This window comes from Stylophora pistillata, chromosome 6 (assembly GCF_964205215.1).
Source record: "Stylophora pistillata chromosome 6, jaStyPist1.2, whole genome shotgun sequence".
Classification (NCBI taxonomy): domain Eukaryota; kingdom Metazoa; phylum Cnidaria; class Anthozoa; order Scleractinia; family Pocilloporidae; genus Stylophora; species Stylophora pistillata.
The window spans coordinates 29,917,391-29,933,729 of NC_142524.1; the positions used below are offsets into that span (position 1 = coordinate 29,917,391).

General features: G+C 37.7%; 2 protein-coding genes across 2 annotated transcripts in view; one reads left to right on the forward strand and one right to left on the reverse strand.

Annotated features, from left to right (window-relative positions):
• LOC111340675 (cyclic AMP-dependent transcription factor ATF-3-like) overlaps nt 1-7,592 on the forward strand; it is an 8,116-nt gene extending 524 nt beyond the window's left edge. Inside the window, exons 2-4 of the mRNA XM_022947563.2 lie at nt 1,301-1,513; nt 3,975-4,082; nt 4,650-7,592. Coding sequence (XP_022803298.2) covers nt 1,301-1,513; nt 3,975-4,082; nt 4,650-4,790 — 462 coding nt within the window. The 3' untranslated portion in view covers nt 4,791-7,592. The remainder of the gene's footprint in view (nt 1-1,300; nt 1,514-3,974; nt 4,083-4,649) is intronic.
• Nucleotides 7,416-16,238, reverse strand: LOC111340659 (uncharacterized). The gene is made up of 6 exons (XM_022947538.2): nt 15,912-16,238; nt 14,725-14,836; nt 13,211-13,395; nt 12,092-12,545; nt 8,821-8,868; nt 7,416-8,221 (listed from the first exon to the last, which is right to left on the reverse strand). Exons 2-6 carry the CDS (start codon nt 14,810-14,812, stop codon nt 8,133-8,135), a joined length of 864 nt encoding a protein of 287 aa, XP_022803273.1. The 5' UTR covers nt 14,813-14,836; nt 15,912-16,238; the 3' UTR covers nt 7,416-8,132.
• Nucleotides 16,239-16,339: the final 101 nt, after the last annotated feature.

Genomic DNA, 16,339 nt, shown 5'->3' on the forward strand with positions numbered 1-16,339 from the left:
TTATATGAAAGAAAATCACAGGTTAAACAATGATATCTCATTATTTTCAAAGGAAAAAGAATCATCAGAGTCAGGTACACCTTAATCGAAACAATTGACCACCTGTTTGTAAACAGTGAAATTTGACAATCTGTTAAGTTTTACCTGTTCCCGGGGACCTTGTCGTTTTCGTTTATAAGCTGACAGAGGTCGTTTTAGCGCGAAAACTGTAATTTGCAATTCCCTTAGAATGAATGACGCGATTATTTTGCAAAAGAATAGAAAAAAGAATGCGTTATGTTGATTCTTTGCTCTTTTAATTTCATTATTCGCCAATGTCGCACTATGACAAAACAAGACACAGAAATAGATCGTTCGTGCGCTAAATCCACAAAGCGATTTCGCGCCGAACACATAGGAAATATTGCGGGACCAACGTCCTTTGAGAAGTGATTCAGATGGTTTGCATGGATTGAGAAACAATTCTATCTGGTCTCTGTTACCGTGTGGAAATCTGGTATATCTTTTTTTTTTCGCTTTTACTGGATATTTCTGTGATTAAAATTAGTTTAGCTGGTTTTGTCCTTTGCTTCTGGAACATATCTCCTACTTTTAGTCTTACTTTTACATTGATGCCAACGAACGATGCACTCGTACTACGGCCAGTAAACAATACTACTGACAGTAGGGGCTCTTTAGTTTGTGAAATAAAGTTGCTCTTGCTTAGAAATACGTGGATGAAACTTTAACCAAGCAAACCACAGTTCAGACAAACAAAGTCTTGATACACTCAAGCGACATATCAGAACATTTCGTTACGCGAAATGATCACTAGCCTTGCGTGAGTTTGGCGCGCGTGTGCTCAGTATATTCTTGGTGAAATTGTAACAGCCATCTTTGATTTTTACTGCATCACAAGGGTGGGAAGAGAAAGAAATTTGTACGAAGCGCGAAGGGGGGGGGGGGGGGTGAGCGACGGTCAGAAAGAAGAGGAAGGGAGGGCTGGGGCAATAGAAATGACTTCACGCCTTTTCCCGCCTCCTCCCCTACCGTCCACTCCAACCATAATCATACACGGCCGGTCGAATAAACGATCGAAAGCTCATATTTTAACTCGCCTTGATTAGACGTCTGCAGTGCTGGTTAAATGATCACTACAGGTCAACCACAATTGAATAAATTGCTCATAAGGAAAGCAAAATCTTAAGAAAAAAAAAATCATGGTCCAAGAAACTTATTATTATCTTAAAGATCAATTCATCAAATATCATTTAATTTTTTGTAATTATACATCAAATGGTTTATCCTTTTATTTTTCAAGACAAGTAATGGAATCTATATGGAACCAGGAGGGGTCATTCGAACTGTCGGGAACCCAGTCCCTGACGATAACATTGTGATGGACCATGCTTTTGAGATAGCGGAGCTGCCTGTCAAGTTGGAGTTAAGATACGTCATAGAATCAAAACGTGCTGCTAATGGGCTCGACTGTCCGAAGATTGACCATGACTCCCAAGATTCCAAGAACCAACAAGTATTTCCTCTTCTTTGTTATTTTAACTGATAGGAGCAAATTTATCTGGCAGCTTTGGATGTTGAACCAAGGGCTTTAAGTTCAAGCACATAGCAGACAAACTAAAAGGAAGTATTAGATTGGAAAATTATTCTCCGTTGGACTCTTCAGATGACATCTTCTCAAGATGTCAAAAGTCTCGCTATTGAAAATTGCATCCCTTTTTAGGATTCTAAAACGGAAGACCAAAAGTCAAGATCACCTGCTTAGAGATGACAAGGTAGTTTTGGTTTTATCAACTGAGTTTATTATGTAAATGGGCCACCATGAAGAGTTTCAACGAGGGCCGGCTAACGCTTGAAATGAGCGTTTTAAAACTCTTTAAGGTGGCCAATTTACATTATCAACTAAGTCGATAAAACCAAAATTACCCTGTTATACTTTCCCATTGACACTGCACCACAGTTTCTTTCGAAACTTACCCTAGCTCTTTATTTGAGAGATATAGTACTTTGAGAATTCCCGTGACACAAAGGATGGTCATGTCCCTGACCCGTTTCTTCTGAACTTTTATTTTGTAACCCTTGTGAAGAAATGACTAAACGGAGAAACGCTTAATTTTTTTGTTCCTTTATTGGAATCTTTTTTTTTTTTACTGATTTAGTAATAATGGTCACATACATAGACATAGAATCGCACGAATTGCAGTTATCACCTGTTAGTCCAAAGTGACAATCTTTGTTAAGCTAAGATACCACTGAGAATCGCGGTTCGAAGCTTCTTAAGTAAACACCCCTTTTGAGTGACTCCTGTTGGCTGGAACCTTTGAAAGAGCATGCAGTTTATTACTTCATTACGCTATTTGATTTTGAAAATTATTTTCATCTCTGACCCAATCAAATGCCAAATAAAAAATATTGTGACCTGCCTTTTCCCGCGCTCGTGGCTGTTTACTTGTCCATACTTTGAGTCCTCATTGGTTGCCTAACTGAAAAATGTTTTTTCTTATTGGCTGTTGCGTTTATTTTGGCTACCATTTCCGAAAAGCACGATGAAACCAGTTTCCATGCAAAGTTTTTATTCTAAGCTCTTACGATGAGATGACTCTGGATGTATAGGGTTCCATTAAATGAGTCGCCTATCCTCTTTCAACGAAACTTAGAAAAACCTAGGTCATTTCCATGCTCTTTCTGCCTATTCGTGTCACTTTGTACTGGCAATTTTATTTTTGTTTTTAAAATTGAGCTAGGATCTTATGGCGGGAAACTCGTCAATGGTCACGTCAATTGTCAAGCGTTTTTTCTTGTCCGCGAGAAAAGAAAAATGTCACGTTTCTATATTAATAAGTGCGTTGTCTGATACAAGGTTTAGTAAATTGACTGGAAATGGACCACCTCGTGGGCTCCTTCGACCAAATCCATATTGTCTGGAAGAAAATGATCTCAAACTTGACTTAACTTGCTGAAGGCGAATTGCGATGAACTAAAATAATTTGAGGCTAACTTGTTCAATTTGTGTGTGGTTTCCTATCCACAAACAAACACTAACACACATCAACAGTAGTTAACGCACTTTCGACAATCTTTGGTTACATATCACAACATTTCTACCATTTCGAAGCCGGAGTATCTTCATATTGGTGCTGGTTTTCGAAGCTAATTGATTCGACGATTATTTACGAGAAAACTACAGGCTATTCAAATATATTTCATTACTCATGGCCAATCACAAAAATCTTTCTCTCATCATGTAACGTAAACATGACCATTTACTAACGCTTCATTTGAACGCTTCTCATTTCGCCTTTAAACAATAATGACCTTGGGTGAAAATCGTTTTGATTCAGTAAAACCATCTACTTCTTAATTATTACGCTACTGAGAGAGTGTTTTTACCACGCCCGAGTTACTGCAAACAATATAAACATTGGACGGCCATTATTGAGCCGTTTGCACCTGTTTCCAAAATTAACAGCGTTAAATGTTTACATAGTTTAAACCAATTGCTCTTGACGGGTGATCTGGGGGGGTTGGTACCAGTCATTTTAAAAAGGTACTTCCCCTTTTCAGCTTTTCAAACTTCCATGATTACTGACCATCAAGAGAAACAAAAATTTTTTTTTTGCTTTCAGGGGGATCTTTTCCTAAGAAAATAATTAAAGCTCCGTTTTGAAAGAGGCCCAAGACCTAACTGATTATATTAATCAAGTTAATCACTACATAAGTCATTTTATGAAATTGAAAGACCTCAGTCAGGTGGTTCATTTTAGCAGGTGACCCCCTCCCCCCGGAAAATAACCTGTCATGATCTTTCCATTACCTATGTTTGTGTAAGAAGTGGTTATCTGATTTCTCGTCAGCTTTCTGAAAAAGGTGAATGAAGTGATTTGAATTTCCTGACTGCGTTTGTCATTTTTCGTTAGCTGTTTCTCTTTGTTCCGCTACATATGTACGTTCGGGATTCTTTATCTCCTTTCATGCAGCTTACGCCAGAAGAAGAACAGAGAAGAAAAGTTCGGAGGGAGCGAAACAAGGTCGCTGCATCGAAATGTCGGATGAAGAGGAAAGAACATGTTAATACCTTGAGACAGGTGAGCTTCTTTTGGACCTGTGAATATCAATTGACTCATAAATTTAGGAAAAGGATAGCAGTGAGTCTAAATTGGAACTTCAAAAAACCCATACACAGTTCTCAATTTTGTCATCGGTACATCTGTCTTAATTTCATGATTTTCTCGTAAAGAGCCTATATATAACTTACTCTTTTGGTCAGAAGAAGTTTGAGCGCAATTATAAGTGTAAAGTTAGAAAAAAACAGAATCAAAGATATCATTTACTTTTTGTAGTCCACGTGACCTCAAAGACACATTCGTATAGTGAACCCCTTTCCTCTCCCATAATACTCAGGGGTGTATGGACCTTGACCCATAAGAATATACATTAAATCAGTATTCAGCTGGGATAGAATTGTTGTGTTTATATCTTTTAGTGATATTTCGTTTTTGTTACGAGCATTTTTGGCTGGAACGTATGTGGGTAAGGGTTAGGAAGCTCACAATTAAGCTTCCCAAACGAAATCGATTCAGGGCTGGCCATTCTCACTGATTTTTCGATTTTAGAGAGATTCTGGTTTACTGTAAAATTTGTTTCGTTCTTAGGCCTCTGAGGAGCTAGAATCAGCCAATAGCCAGCTTGAAGCGGAGATTGCATACCTTACAGCAGAGCGAGATCAACTCGAAATGATGCTTGACGCGCATGTCTGTAACATGGACAAAGCCGCTGGTCGCGGGCCCGCCTAAGAGTGTCACCCTTCCCGAATTGAACAGAGATGAGGCGTTTCTTCATGACCTGGTTTATATGTATGGAAGAAAACGAAGAAGGCAAAATGCAATCATGGTCAAGGGAATGTGCTGAAAAACGAAGTCAGATTTGCGTCACATTTAAAGGAGCTCGCATTTGATCAGTCCATGCTCCTGATTAGTAATTGTGGGTCTAAGGGAAAGCTCTGGGAAAGCATCTGGTTTTGTTATTTTATAGGTCAATCAGGATACTCAAGTCAGACTGAAAAGATACTAAAATGAGAAAACAAAACAACATGAACAAACATAGAAACAGACGAACAAACAAACTGTCATACAGACGAATTGTTAAGCGTAACAGACTCGTAACTGATTGACGATTTCCTTCGCTGTTCTTTTTTTACGTTAGAACTGGAAAACGTTCCGAGAGTTCTTTAAAATCGCAGAATCTTTCAGAACAAATCCAAATGAAAGATTTCGAACAATCACAGTGATAAAGCAACAGAAGGATTGAACAAGTTAATTTTTGATTTCGAGAAAAAAATGTTCTAAAAGCTGTCTCTAAAAACTTTCATAGGACATATGATATGTTTCCAATCAGCCTTTGACAAAGGTCATTTGACTTGCCAAATAATCTCGCGGGTAGAAATAATTTAACTTTATTTTTCTTTTAACAAAAGCAGGTTTTTTTTTATAACATTATTTTTTACTTGGCGTTTTTAAGGCTTCTTTTGTTTATATTTTGATTATGAATAACGTTCATAGCTGTTACTAGTAGCCATGCATGCAAATCAGACTTTTATGGCAATCACCAATCCTGTCAAAATGACGTGAAACTGCATGAAGAAAGACCATCGAGGTAATTTCCAGCGGTTATTTTCCAAAATGGCGACTGGAAATAACTAAGGTAACTACATATTTAACAAATTGTAACCACAACAGCGTACACTATTGAGTTATGGATGCACGCGGGAGGTTTCTAAGCACGAAAGAAGCGTAAGAGTTGCTCGAGGCGATAGCCGAGAGCGACTCTAGCTTCTTGAGTGCTTAACAAACCTCCCAAGTGCATCCATAACTCAATAGTGTACGCTGTAGTGTTTACAATTTGTTTTATAACATAACATTGATACATTGTAGCTAAAGAGTTCCCTTTTATTTGACAAATCTTACGCGACCAGAAAAAACAAGCGCGCGCGGAAAAAATAGTTTTTGCATTTGCTCACGTCAGCAGCGTACACGCATGGGCAAATGGGGGACGCTAAATTGACCAATCAGAGCGCGCGCTTTACTTTGATTATGTTATAAAAGCTACTCATCGACAAGAGGACCAGTTTGGAACTGAACTGAAGGACTCATTAATTCTTTATGTTGTAATCTTCTAAAGTTTCAGCTAGTCAGGGCGATTTTAGTCAAACGGTGATTATGCAGAAAAAAGAAAATAGAGAGGGCTTCAATGCGGTTAACCGATAGCTGTGAAATGGCATAAACATTAAGTCGTAGGGCGTAAAAATTGATAACTCTTGACCGTTAGTCGTACTGAAAAGAAAACTCTAACGTAATTTGTTTTCTTTTAATCGCAACGAAAAGAAATTAACCGTTGGCCGTACAATGGCCAAAAGTTTAGCTCTTAAACGCAGGAGCCATCAACTCATTGAGACCTTCGGTTGAACAAACACATGTCAATGTCAACAGTTTTCTGGTGTCATGTCTTCGGTGATACAAACTGCACCGTGCCCTGAACGACTGGCCTTAAACTTTCAGCGAATGTTGTCCTGATCTGACTTGGTTCTGGATTTTTATTTTGGTCGACACTTGAGTGGTGTCTATCATTAATCAGTCAATGCTTTTTAAGGCATGTGAATCTGCATGAAAAAGGAAAAACTGCTCGGTAAAGCACATCTGTTACTCTGAATGGTAAAACTCCTGATAAATTTATTCAAAATGATAGCTAGTAGTTCCAGAATTGGTTAGTTCTCAGGAGCACAACGAACCTTAATTTCGAAAATGTACCAGTTTCTCCGTGGAAATGAACGAAAGTCGCCCTATCAAACCGGTGGCTGGGGGTTCGCCTAAAAAACTTTAAATTTTTTTATACGATTTGAGATTTGAACGTTTTTTTTCCCGCTCAAAACTTTGCACATGTGCAAAAAAGAAGTTCAGTAGTATCCTCTTTCGCTTATGACTTGAAAAACTCACACAGTTATGAATTTTTTTTTAAGCGGCATCTTTGTCATTTATATCAGCGAAATGTTGTTGCTAAAGCTAGTATAAGTTAACACACTCGCAGAAATCCTTCCATTAGCTAATTGCCAATTGGCAAAGTACTAGAATAAAATAAAAAAAAGAATAAAAAAAGCGACCAAACTGAACTCAAAGGAGAAGGAAAAAAGGAAAAAAGAAATAAATAAACAAATCCAAGGGCTGAACTGTAAATTTTTGTTTGAGAATGGGAGTCCTCTCATTGCTGAGGCAAGAGTCTCAGGAAGTTATTTGATGAAAAAAAAATTGTAAGGAAAACTTTTTGGAACGCGAAACAGTGAAAGTGAGACGAACTCAGTGGATCAGGTAGGGGAAATAGACGCCTTTGGTGAACCGAGGAAAAGGTTGCGTGATAAATATATCAGATTTATAGCAAAACAAGCAGACCTTTAATGAAAAGGTAAAATATTCGTGTCAGCGAAAACATGTATGTGTTAACATTTGTGTACTTCATTGAAGTATTTCACCCCACTATCGCTATGTGAGCCATATGTAAAACTTATTTTTTAAGTGTGCATATATTAAATGCTTTATGCATCATGATGTTTGTCTTTGCTAGATCTTGAAACCGAGCATGCATCAAACGACAAAGTCAAGGGGTCTAGGGCTACCCTGACGCTTCTTTGACCTAAAAGTGTTAATCATGATGACAAGGTTCACCATCGTTCTTATCATTGGTCTCTTATTAGAGAGAACGAGATCTACCTACTTAATGTAATGCTACAAATTACCACTAGAATTCCATTTCCGTTCCGAGTGTGACTATCATTTTTTTTGCTAAGAAATTCTTAAAAAATCTGGTGCTCGGAATCGATTTGTACAATTAGAAATTGCTTAAATATGTAAAAAACGAAGTATTCTGAAAAAAAAATCAGAAGTTATGACATCACTTGAAATACAACCAACAGTACCAAAATAAATTTTACACTAAAAATTCATTATCAGAATTAGAAAATATAGTCGCAAAATTATTTATAAAAAGCCGTCATTTGAATATGACAACAGCAAATCAAAAGAAAAAAATTTACGACATTTTTGCCATTGCATGTACTTGATGAAATGCAGTCTGGTCAATGACTTGATTTAGAGGGTTAGCGGACCTCTAGCTTCACTCGTACATTTTCCACTGTGCGGTTTCTTTGATTTCCGTCGGCTTTTGCGAAGATCGTTTTCTATTTTTAGGGAAGATATGTTAATAATTCTTAGGTAAAATTAAATGTCTCTTTCTTTAAAGGGTAAAATGTAAAAGTAAACTGAGGTCAGAGAGAGAGAGGGCTCGCAAAGGTCCAGCTGGGCACGCCCCTAGGCAAGCACGGCTAGTTCGACGTGAGGCAAGACGAAAAACAAAAACGAAGATATGCGAGATACAAGAGGTAGACAGACAGACAAATAGACTAAGCAGTAGAGAAATAAGAAGACTGTCAAACAGACTGGCAGACTGACGGAATAACAGGCTAAAATACCAACATTATGGAAGACTGAGAGACCGAGGCAGCGAAAGACTAGAAGATCGACTGACGGACAGGTAGCCTTGTAGATTTGCAAAATTGCAGTGATAAAATGGCAGAGTAACAGAGTAAGAGTGACAGAATGACAGGATGACAGATATGCATACTGAAAGACATACGAAGCAGAGCAACTGAAAAACTGTCCGCAGATATTGCCTCAGTTCTTATGCTTAGTTTATTTCCGCCGAAGAAAAGCATTCCTTACACAATTTTTCAATAAGGTTATTTAGATTAACTGGACAAAAGTAAATAGGGGGACCCACCTTGAAAATCGAAGTATGTCTTCAAATCAAAAATGCTTTCCTCGAGATCTGTAAAGAGTTGAAGAAATAATAAACATGTTAAGACTGAAATAAGATTATAAAAATAAAGGAATTTTTGCATTAAGGAAGTACAGGACACAATCAAAGTAGGAGGTCGATCGATCATATCCGCAAACAGCATTGTCACATTGGTAAGCTCTCCGCACGTGGAGCTGAAGGCAACGGCCGTGCATACAATATTTCTTCAACTTCAATTCAAATAATGACTACCAAACAGTTAAAGAAGGAAAACGCCGCTCAGTTAACTCAATTGACAGAAGAAATCTCGAACCTTAAAAAGTCTATCAGCCATGTCGAAGCAGCAACCGGCCCGAGGCCGCCACGACGAAAAAAACTGTCTAGAAAATTGAAGCAGTCCTCCAAATTTCGACCAAACAATTACTGTCAACGAGAACGATCTCCGATTTTATAGCGACTAGCACGGCGACCTTACAAACTTCTTCCGCGAAGGTAGGAACAAGTTGCATTATATCGAAGAAAACATGAGGAAGATTGGAGGTAGAATTGAGCAGTTGGCCGAGCGCCATTGACACGGCTGAAATGTACAGTTACCAATACAACCTAAAAATTGTAGGCTTGTCTAAGACAACTGAACAGGAATCTTCAGAAACGACAGCAGCTCTAATAATATTAATAATAATAATTTGTATAGCGCAAATTCCATACAATGTTCAAATGCGCTTCACAATAAAATAACACAGTAATAATTAATACAACTATTAAAATAGAATACCTATCGGTCAGATAGGTATGACCTATCTGAAAACCAACGCAGCGCAATATCCCTTATTCCAAAACTGTTACTTAAGCGAGATAAAAGGACCGAGTGCTCAACCGTATCAATGGCGGCGCTGAGGTCAAGAAGCACCAGCAATATCACGTGTTGGCGATCCATAGCCATAAGGATGTCGTTGTGTATTTTAAGCAATGCAGTCTCGGTGCTGTGACCTCTTCTGTATGCTGACTGAAGCTTCGGGTAGAGATCATGAGTGCTCAGATGGATATGAACCTGATCAAATACCGCGCGCTCAGTAAGTTTTGAGACATATTGTAAATTACTGACCGGACGAAGATTGCCAAAGTCGTTTATCCCGGTTTTCTTCTGTCATGGGTCAACCAATGACTCTTTCCATAACTTCGGAAAGTGTCCTGCTAATAACGATGAATTAATCATTTGAGTGATAACCGGTAAGGGTTGCTCAAAAGATGCTAAAACAAGCTTTGTTGGCATTGGATCGAGAGAACACGATTTCTTAGAAGATTTTTGGATAAGTTTCAGCACTCACTCTGGGACAACGGCTGGAACTTATATGGAACAAGACAACAGTTGACAGAGGTCGATGGGATCTCCCTGTGTGTTGGTGACTCTAAGGTTTTCCCAGTGAAATCAGCAAAGAACCTTGGCACGTGGATAGACTGTAATCTTAATCTGAAGATCAATGTTGACAATACCTGCAAAGCTTCCTATTATCATCTGACGATTGTACGACGCATTAGGAAATGCTTAGATGAGAAAGCATCAAAAACATTGATACATGCTTTAGTAATCGGACGGATAGATTACTATAATAGTATCTTATATGGTTTACCAGCTAGAGAATTATCTAAGCTCCAACGCCTTCAAAATTCGGCAGCAAGGATTATTTTTGATATCCCAAAGATGTGTCACATCACACCACTTTTATGGGAACTGCACTGGTTACCTGTTCAGTTTAGAATACAGTTCAAATTTATCATGATCACTTTCAAAGCAATTAAAGGACATGGTCCAATCTATTTACAAGAGCTTGTTAAGTTGCAGCAGAATGGACCACACAAATTAAGATCTAGTAATAAGGGTCTCATGCTGCAAGCACCAATTGCCATAACAAAGAAAACATTAGGTGATCGTGCTTATATGTGTGTAGCACCTACACTTTGGAACAGTCTTCCTTATAAAGTGCACAATGAGACTGATTTTAGTAAATTTAAAACTTACTAAAGACTCACCTTTTTAATTTAGCCTTTAATTAGGATTGAATTGTGCATGGTTTAATAGTTTTTACATTTTAGATACTGTTTTTATTAGTTTTGTAAATTTGATAAGGGTCTTACCGTAATTTATTATCTGATGTAATTTTTATATTCTATAATTGTTATGCGCATTTGATCATATGTAAATGGAATTTGCGCACTACAAATATTAAACTATTATTATTATTATATTACAAAATAAAACAAATACTAGAACTACATACAAATACTGTTATACTAATACTTCTATAATATCGTTTTCAGGCAAAGATAAAAATGCTAAACGAAAAAGGTCTGTTTTTAACTTTGACTTAAAAATATCCGGCCAATGACTTAGAGTTTCTAACTTCGAATGGTAATGCATTCCAGAGTTTAGGTGCTGTATATATATGCTGCTATATAGCCGAATGTCTCGCTCATACTGCAGTTTTGTTCTACAATCTTAATATCCTTGATATTTGAAACACTAATGCTGTCCTTGTAGCTTGTTTTATGTATCCCTATTATAATCACCTTCTTACTAATGCTTTAGGTACCCTTTTCTCTACTCATCATTAAATGCATACGTACGATACACGGAATACTAGGAACTATCGTCCACATTATTGCAGAAATAATATTTAGCAGTTTACGATCTTGCACTAAGGTCCAAAAGTTTGGTATTCCCTGGTATCTTGTCCTATTCCACAGATCAGACGTGGCTTAAAAAAATTCCTCATCGACAGAAAACTTAATTAAACACGCCCATCCGTAGTTAGCAAATCTATCTTCTACATCGTGTGAGGAACCCAGGTTTGATAAGCTTCTAGCTTCTGCTGGGCTTCCTCGACACACTATTTATAAATGTCCCTAAATTGTAATCTTATTTAGTTTAAGTATAGATTGTTGTGAAATAATAATATCATAACTATTATTTTACAACGCTGTAAACAACTGTAATTTATTCGTGTGTTTGTTTGTGTGTAAGTGGCAAATAAATAAATAAATGAGATTCGTGTAGTTGGATTGTTCGTATGTGATACAACTCAGCAGTCTTAGCACTATAGATTTGGCGTTAGGTAGCTACCACTTATTTTTCTGTTTCGGAAGTAGCAGTCACCGATAATATCCTTAAAACGACTCTCGAAATGCAATTAAATTAACAGAAATTTTGCTATGTGAATTAAAACTTAACCGCAAGAGTTTAAAAGTTACGCACCATAAATGCGTTCCTCATTTTCATCCTCGTCAGGTGAAGAATCCTCATCCTCTTCAACCTTTTGAGGGCTTTTGTTATGGGATGATTCATCTTTTAACTTTTTAAGGACGCTGACCCATTTTTTGCAAGTTTCTAGTGCTGCTATTTTCACGCGTGTATCTCTGTGGGGACCCGTGATGAGTTCTGGAAGCTTCATCGAGGAACAATCCCCATCCTCATGGCTAGGATTTTTATTGCTGTTTGGATACCAATACCAATGACTGGCGGCCTTTAACTCAGCTTGAAAGTTGTACTCATCAGGCGTGGTGGGGTAATGATCCTTCATGTACACTAGAACAGCTCTCACGAGTGTGCTGAAATTCATGAGGGACATTCCACCTTCACATGTTTCAAGTTTTATTTCTTTCCAATCCAGTGATTCCAGTTGTTCCTTCAATTGTTTTTCGCTTGTACCCTATGGTTTTAGATGGAAAATAAAAGAGTTTGGAACAGAATGGATCCGGTAACAATTACGTAAACTTTGTATTGGAGAAGAATTGAAGAGATTTTATGGATTCAGGTACGAAGTTTTCATATAGAACTAGGCACGTGTATGCCCTCACCACACTGTGGGAACCAGAGTACAAAAGGGGGTATGATGAGGGATCATTCCTAATTTGTGCTACCCCTTTCAAGAAAAAAGATAAAAGTCACGATCCCTCTTAATATACTCATAAAAACAGATATATTACATTTCCAAAAATACTGAAAAATTATTCGATGAAGGGGAAGTAAACATTGGACAATATTTACTTAGCCTGAGGCGAATAATCATTTTAGCATAATTTTAGAGCTGAACAAAAATCGGAAACTTAACTCCGCTTCAAATTGAGAATTTCATGTTTGGTAGAGTAGAGCGCGGGTAAAGATCTCACGCCGCCCTTCTCGAAAGCCGTATATTTAGGAACTCGGTTGTGTCATGTGTACTCAAAGGAGTTGTTAGAGGAACTTTGGAGAAGATATTTGGAAAAAAGTTTCCATGTTCCTTTTTTTGCAACATAATATAAGTTAACATTACAAGGCAGGTATTATTTTTGTATATAATTCCCCGGAGGTATTGAGGCCCCCCGTACTACCCACTTCAGCAACATATATTCCATTGAACTTGGAATGCTTTTTCACCACAAGCTCATCATGGTCACTTGGCCAAATAGCGGCTTTGAACAGACGAACTGTGGTTTCCTCTCTTTGATTGAGGGGAAAGAACAGAGCGCGCTCGGTAACCATCCAGAAATCCCGTGGCTGTTGGACAAACCCATTCTTTCCTGGAATAAAATCTATCGTTAGTTTTTTTTTATGAGAAGTTTCTATTTACGGGAAAGGAGGGGATGGCTTTTACGGTTGACGATCAATTTGTACAATTTTACATCAACTATTTGTAATTTATACCATGACATAAATTATATCGCGTGTTTCATTACGGGAATGATGAGTACCAGTATTTCTGTAAAATAAACAATAGCCTCTATTTGGCGGTAAAATATGCACGGATATTTGTCCACAGACACTATCTGCTCCAAGATACGAAAAATTTTCTGAGAGCAAGTCAGTCACTGAGCAAAAATATTTTTTTTGTCGTCGATAAAGACTATATAGAGCTGTTGTGGTCCACCGTGGAAGTTTTTAGGGCGCAGTCAAGAGTTTCAGAAGAGATTAGGACATGGTTCAAGGGTGAGCTTTGGTTTCGTTTTAACTCTTGACGGGATCAAAGTTACAAGCGAGGCTCCTCGCTCAGGTTCTCACGCAGTTGTAGTGAGCCTCGACCCTCGATTTGAAGAAATTTTGGATTGAAGCCAGTTAAGTCGGGTAATCGGTGATCAGCGTTGTTAATTGTGAACTTTCAAGTTCATATAGATATTTGCTAGTCCGTCATTCGTGAAAAAGCAAACACACACGCAAATCAGGTTTGATGAAAAATCATCAGAGAATGATTTTTCATCTGGGCCTCCTTTGCAAGCCTTTGCTAAATGTCTCAGTCTTATTTCAGTTTTTGTTTCAATTTGTCTGTTTCGAGATGACAAAAAGAGATGACAAAATCCCCTCTGCGTAGTAGAATGATCGAACCCTAATTCTGGAAAATTCAAATCTAATGGAAAATTAGTACAACACACAAAGCGGTATCCATGAACCAATGACGTTATAGCCGGGAAATTTACGCAGTTATAAGATCAATGCTTTACTTCCTCGCTATTAATGAAATCTTTCTTTGCTACAACTATTTTCTCTTTACCAAGTGCAACTAATTGTGGTTATCATCTAAATGTGTACCAATAAAGTCTTTGGGTCTCATCGTTCCTTGCTAACGCCGGCTTTTTAGGGTCAAAGTATTTGCAACTGAGTGAATACATTCCAGTCGAGGCGGTGGGAGTTTCTTCAAAAAATTCACTGAATTTACTATTGTCTTATTTTCGTTTGGTTCAGAATTATCTATCTCAATCGCCCTGTTTTGATTTGAGCTATTTTCTTGCTAGTATCTATGAAGCAAACGTGTCAAAGCATGGATGACGCTTTACATGATTCTTCACGTTTTTGACTCTTTCATGAACAGGTCTATAGTTACGTACATATCATCTCTACCTTGGTTATCATCATACCTCGTGCATTGTGGTCTTGTCCACTTAAAAATGAAAATGAAGGCCCGTCCTTTGTCCCTGCCCTGAAAACAGTGAGCTCCTCGTCCATTCCAATTGAGAAAGACCATTCGAGCTTAAAATAAGACAAATTAAAGACGCTTGAGGATACTTGATCTGGAAAACAATTGACTTTTAAACCTCAAGGATACGGTAGACCTTCTAGGGCAAATTTTTTTGAAATTTTTTTTAATTTCAAACTAGGCATATTGTTACTCTAACTATGGTTTCGGACAAAACTTTTGGTAAAGTATTGGAACACACGCGAGTTATTTGCAAAAGCTTTGAGTTCCAAACGGAAGTTAAAATAATTTGCCATCGCGGTTTCTGTTTGCAGACGACATAAATTTTGGTGATTTAACGTTGTTGTTTTGCATAGGATAACGAAGAAATGTACAAATTGTTAAACGCACGTGCTGAGCTATTGTTCTGCCAATTAGATCTTTTGTTTTTCCACGTCCTCATTGCTGTCGCCGTCGTGGTTTGCTTAAGGTCCCTATTAATTGTTGCTCAGATCAAAGAGAAAGCGGAACCCAAATAGGAAAAACCGAAAACCACATCGGATACCAAATCCGAGAACCCGCTAGTATATTTGAGGAAAACCGAAAAGCAAATGCAAATAAACACATCAAAGCCTAAAAACCGAAGTTGTTTTGCGCCATAATCGAAAAACTGCTTAAAAATAGCAAAAACCGAAAATGCCAATGCTCCCTTCCTACAAGTTACGAGACGTATTCAGTCAGTTAAGTTATGTTTCAAATAGCACACTGATTTCTTCGGGGAAGTATAACTGTGGAGGTCTACCGTATCTATAAACATTACCATTAAGAACATGTCAAGAACATTTTCAGGCTCAAATCGTGAAAACAATAAGAATGTTTAGCCTCTGCACCAAAATTAGATGCTCTTATAAAAAAAGAGTGTAGCTTTCAGAGTTTTCCAAGCAACACCATACAAGTCAAGCATGGTGAATCAATGCGCGGCTCTCCTACACGCCAGAAATTCTTATGGTTCTCGCTGCTAAATGAAATATTTAGCAGTTCTTCTAATAGAGCTCTTGTCTTGAGATCATTATATTTCAAGTCAGTTCTAATTTGGTTAATTAAATATTTCAGCTACAAAATTTTCGTAGCCTCACAAATCCAAGTCACGTTACTGTGAATTCAGCACTCGCAGTTTATTGCAGGTGATTCGCACTCAGCATGTTTCTTTCCTCTCCTTTTAATTTTTCATAGGCAATCATAATAGCCACTGATGTAAACAGTAATTCCCATATGAAATTTAGTCAGAGATAATTTTCGTTTGCGTTTTGTAATTTCTTAATTTAGTTTTCCTTATGAAAAGAGCGCCACTTTAAAACATCTTGTGTACCTACTCACTTCTTGGGGCAAAGATATTTGAGTTTGCCCCAAGAAGTGAGTGAATACCTTAAAAGATATTTCTTTTCAAGTCAACCCTATTCTGAAAAGAAAGGACAGGTTGATGATAAAATATCATAAACATTGGGTTTCCAGGTTAAAATAACCTAGTAACTAAAATAACACGCAGCATGCAGCGTGCACGTCTTTACCGAGAATGT

Bases quoted from the DNA above. Each gene is read 5' to 3' on its own strand.
- LOC111340659 (XM_022947538.2), bottom strand. From the start codon at position 14,812: ATGGACGAGGAGCTCACTGTTTTCAGGGCAGGGACAAAGGACGGGCCT. The intron at 13,396-14,724 runs GTATGATGATAA...ATTTTATTCCAG, and splicing joins ACAAGACCACAATGCACGAG to GAAAGAATGGGTTTGTCCAA. The intron at 8,222-8,820 runs GTGGGTCCCCCT...CCCTAAAAATAG, and splicing joins GACATACTTCGATTTTCAAG to AAAACGATCTTCGCAAAAGC.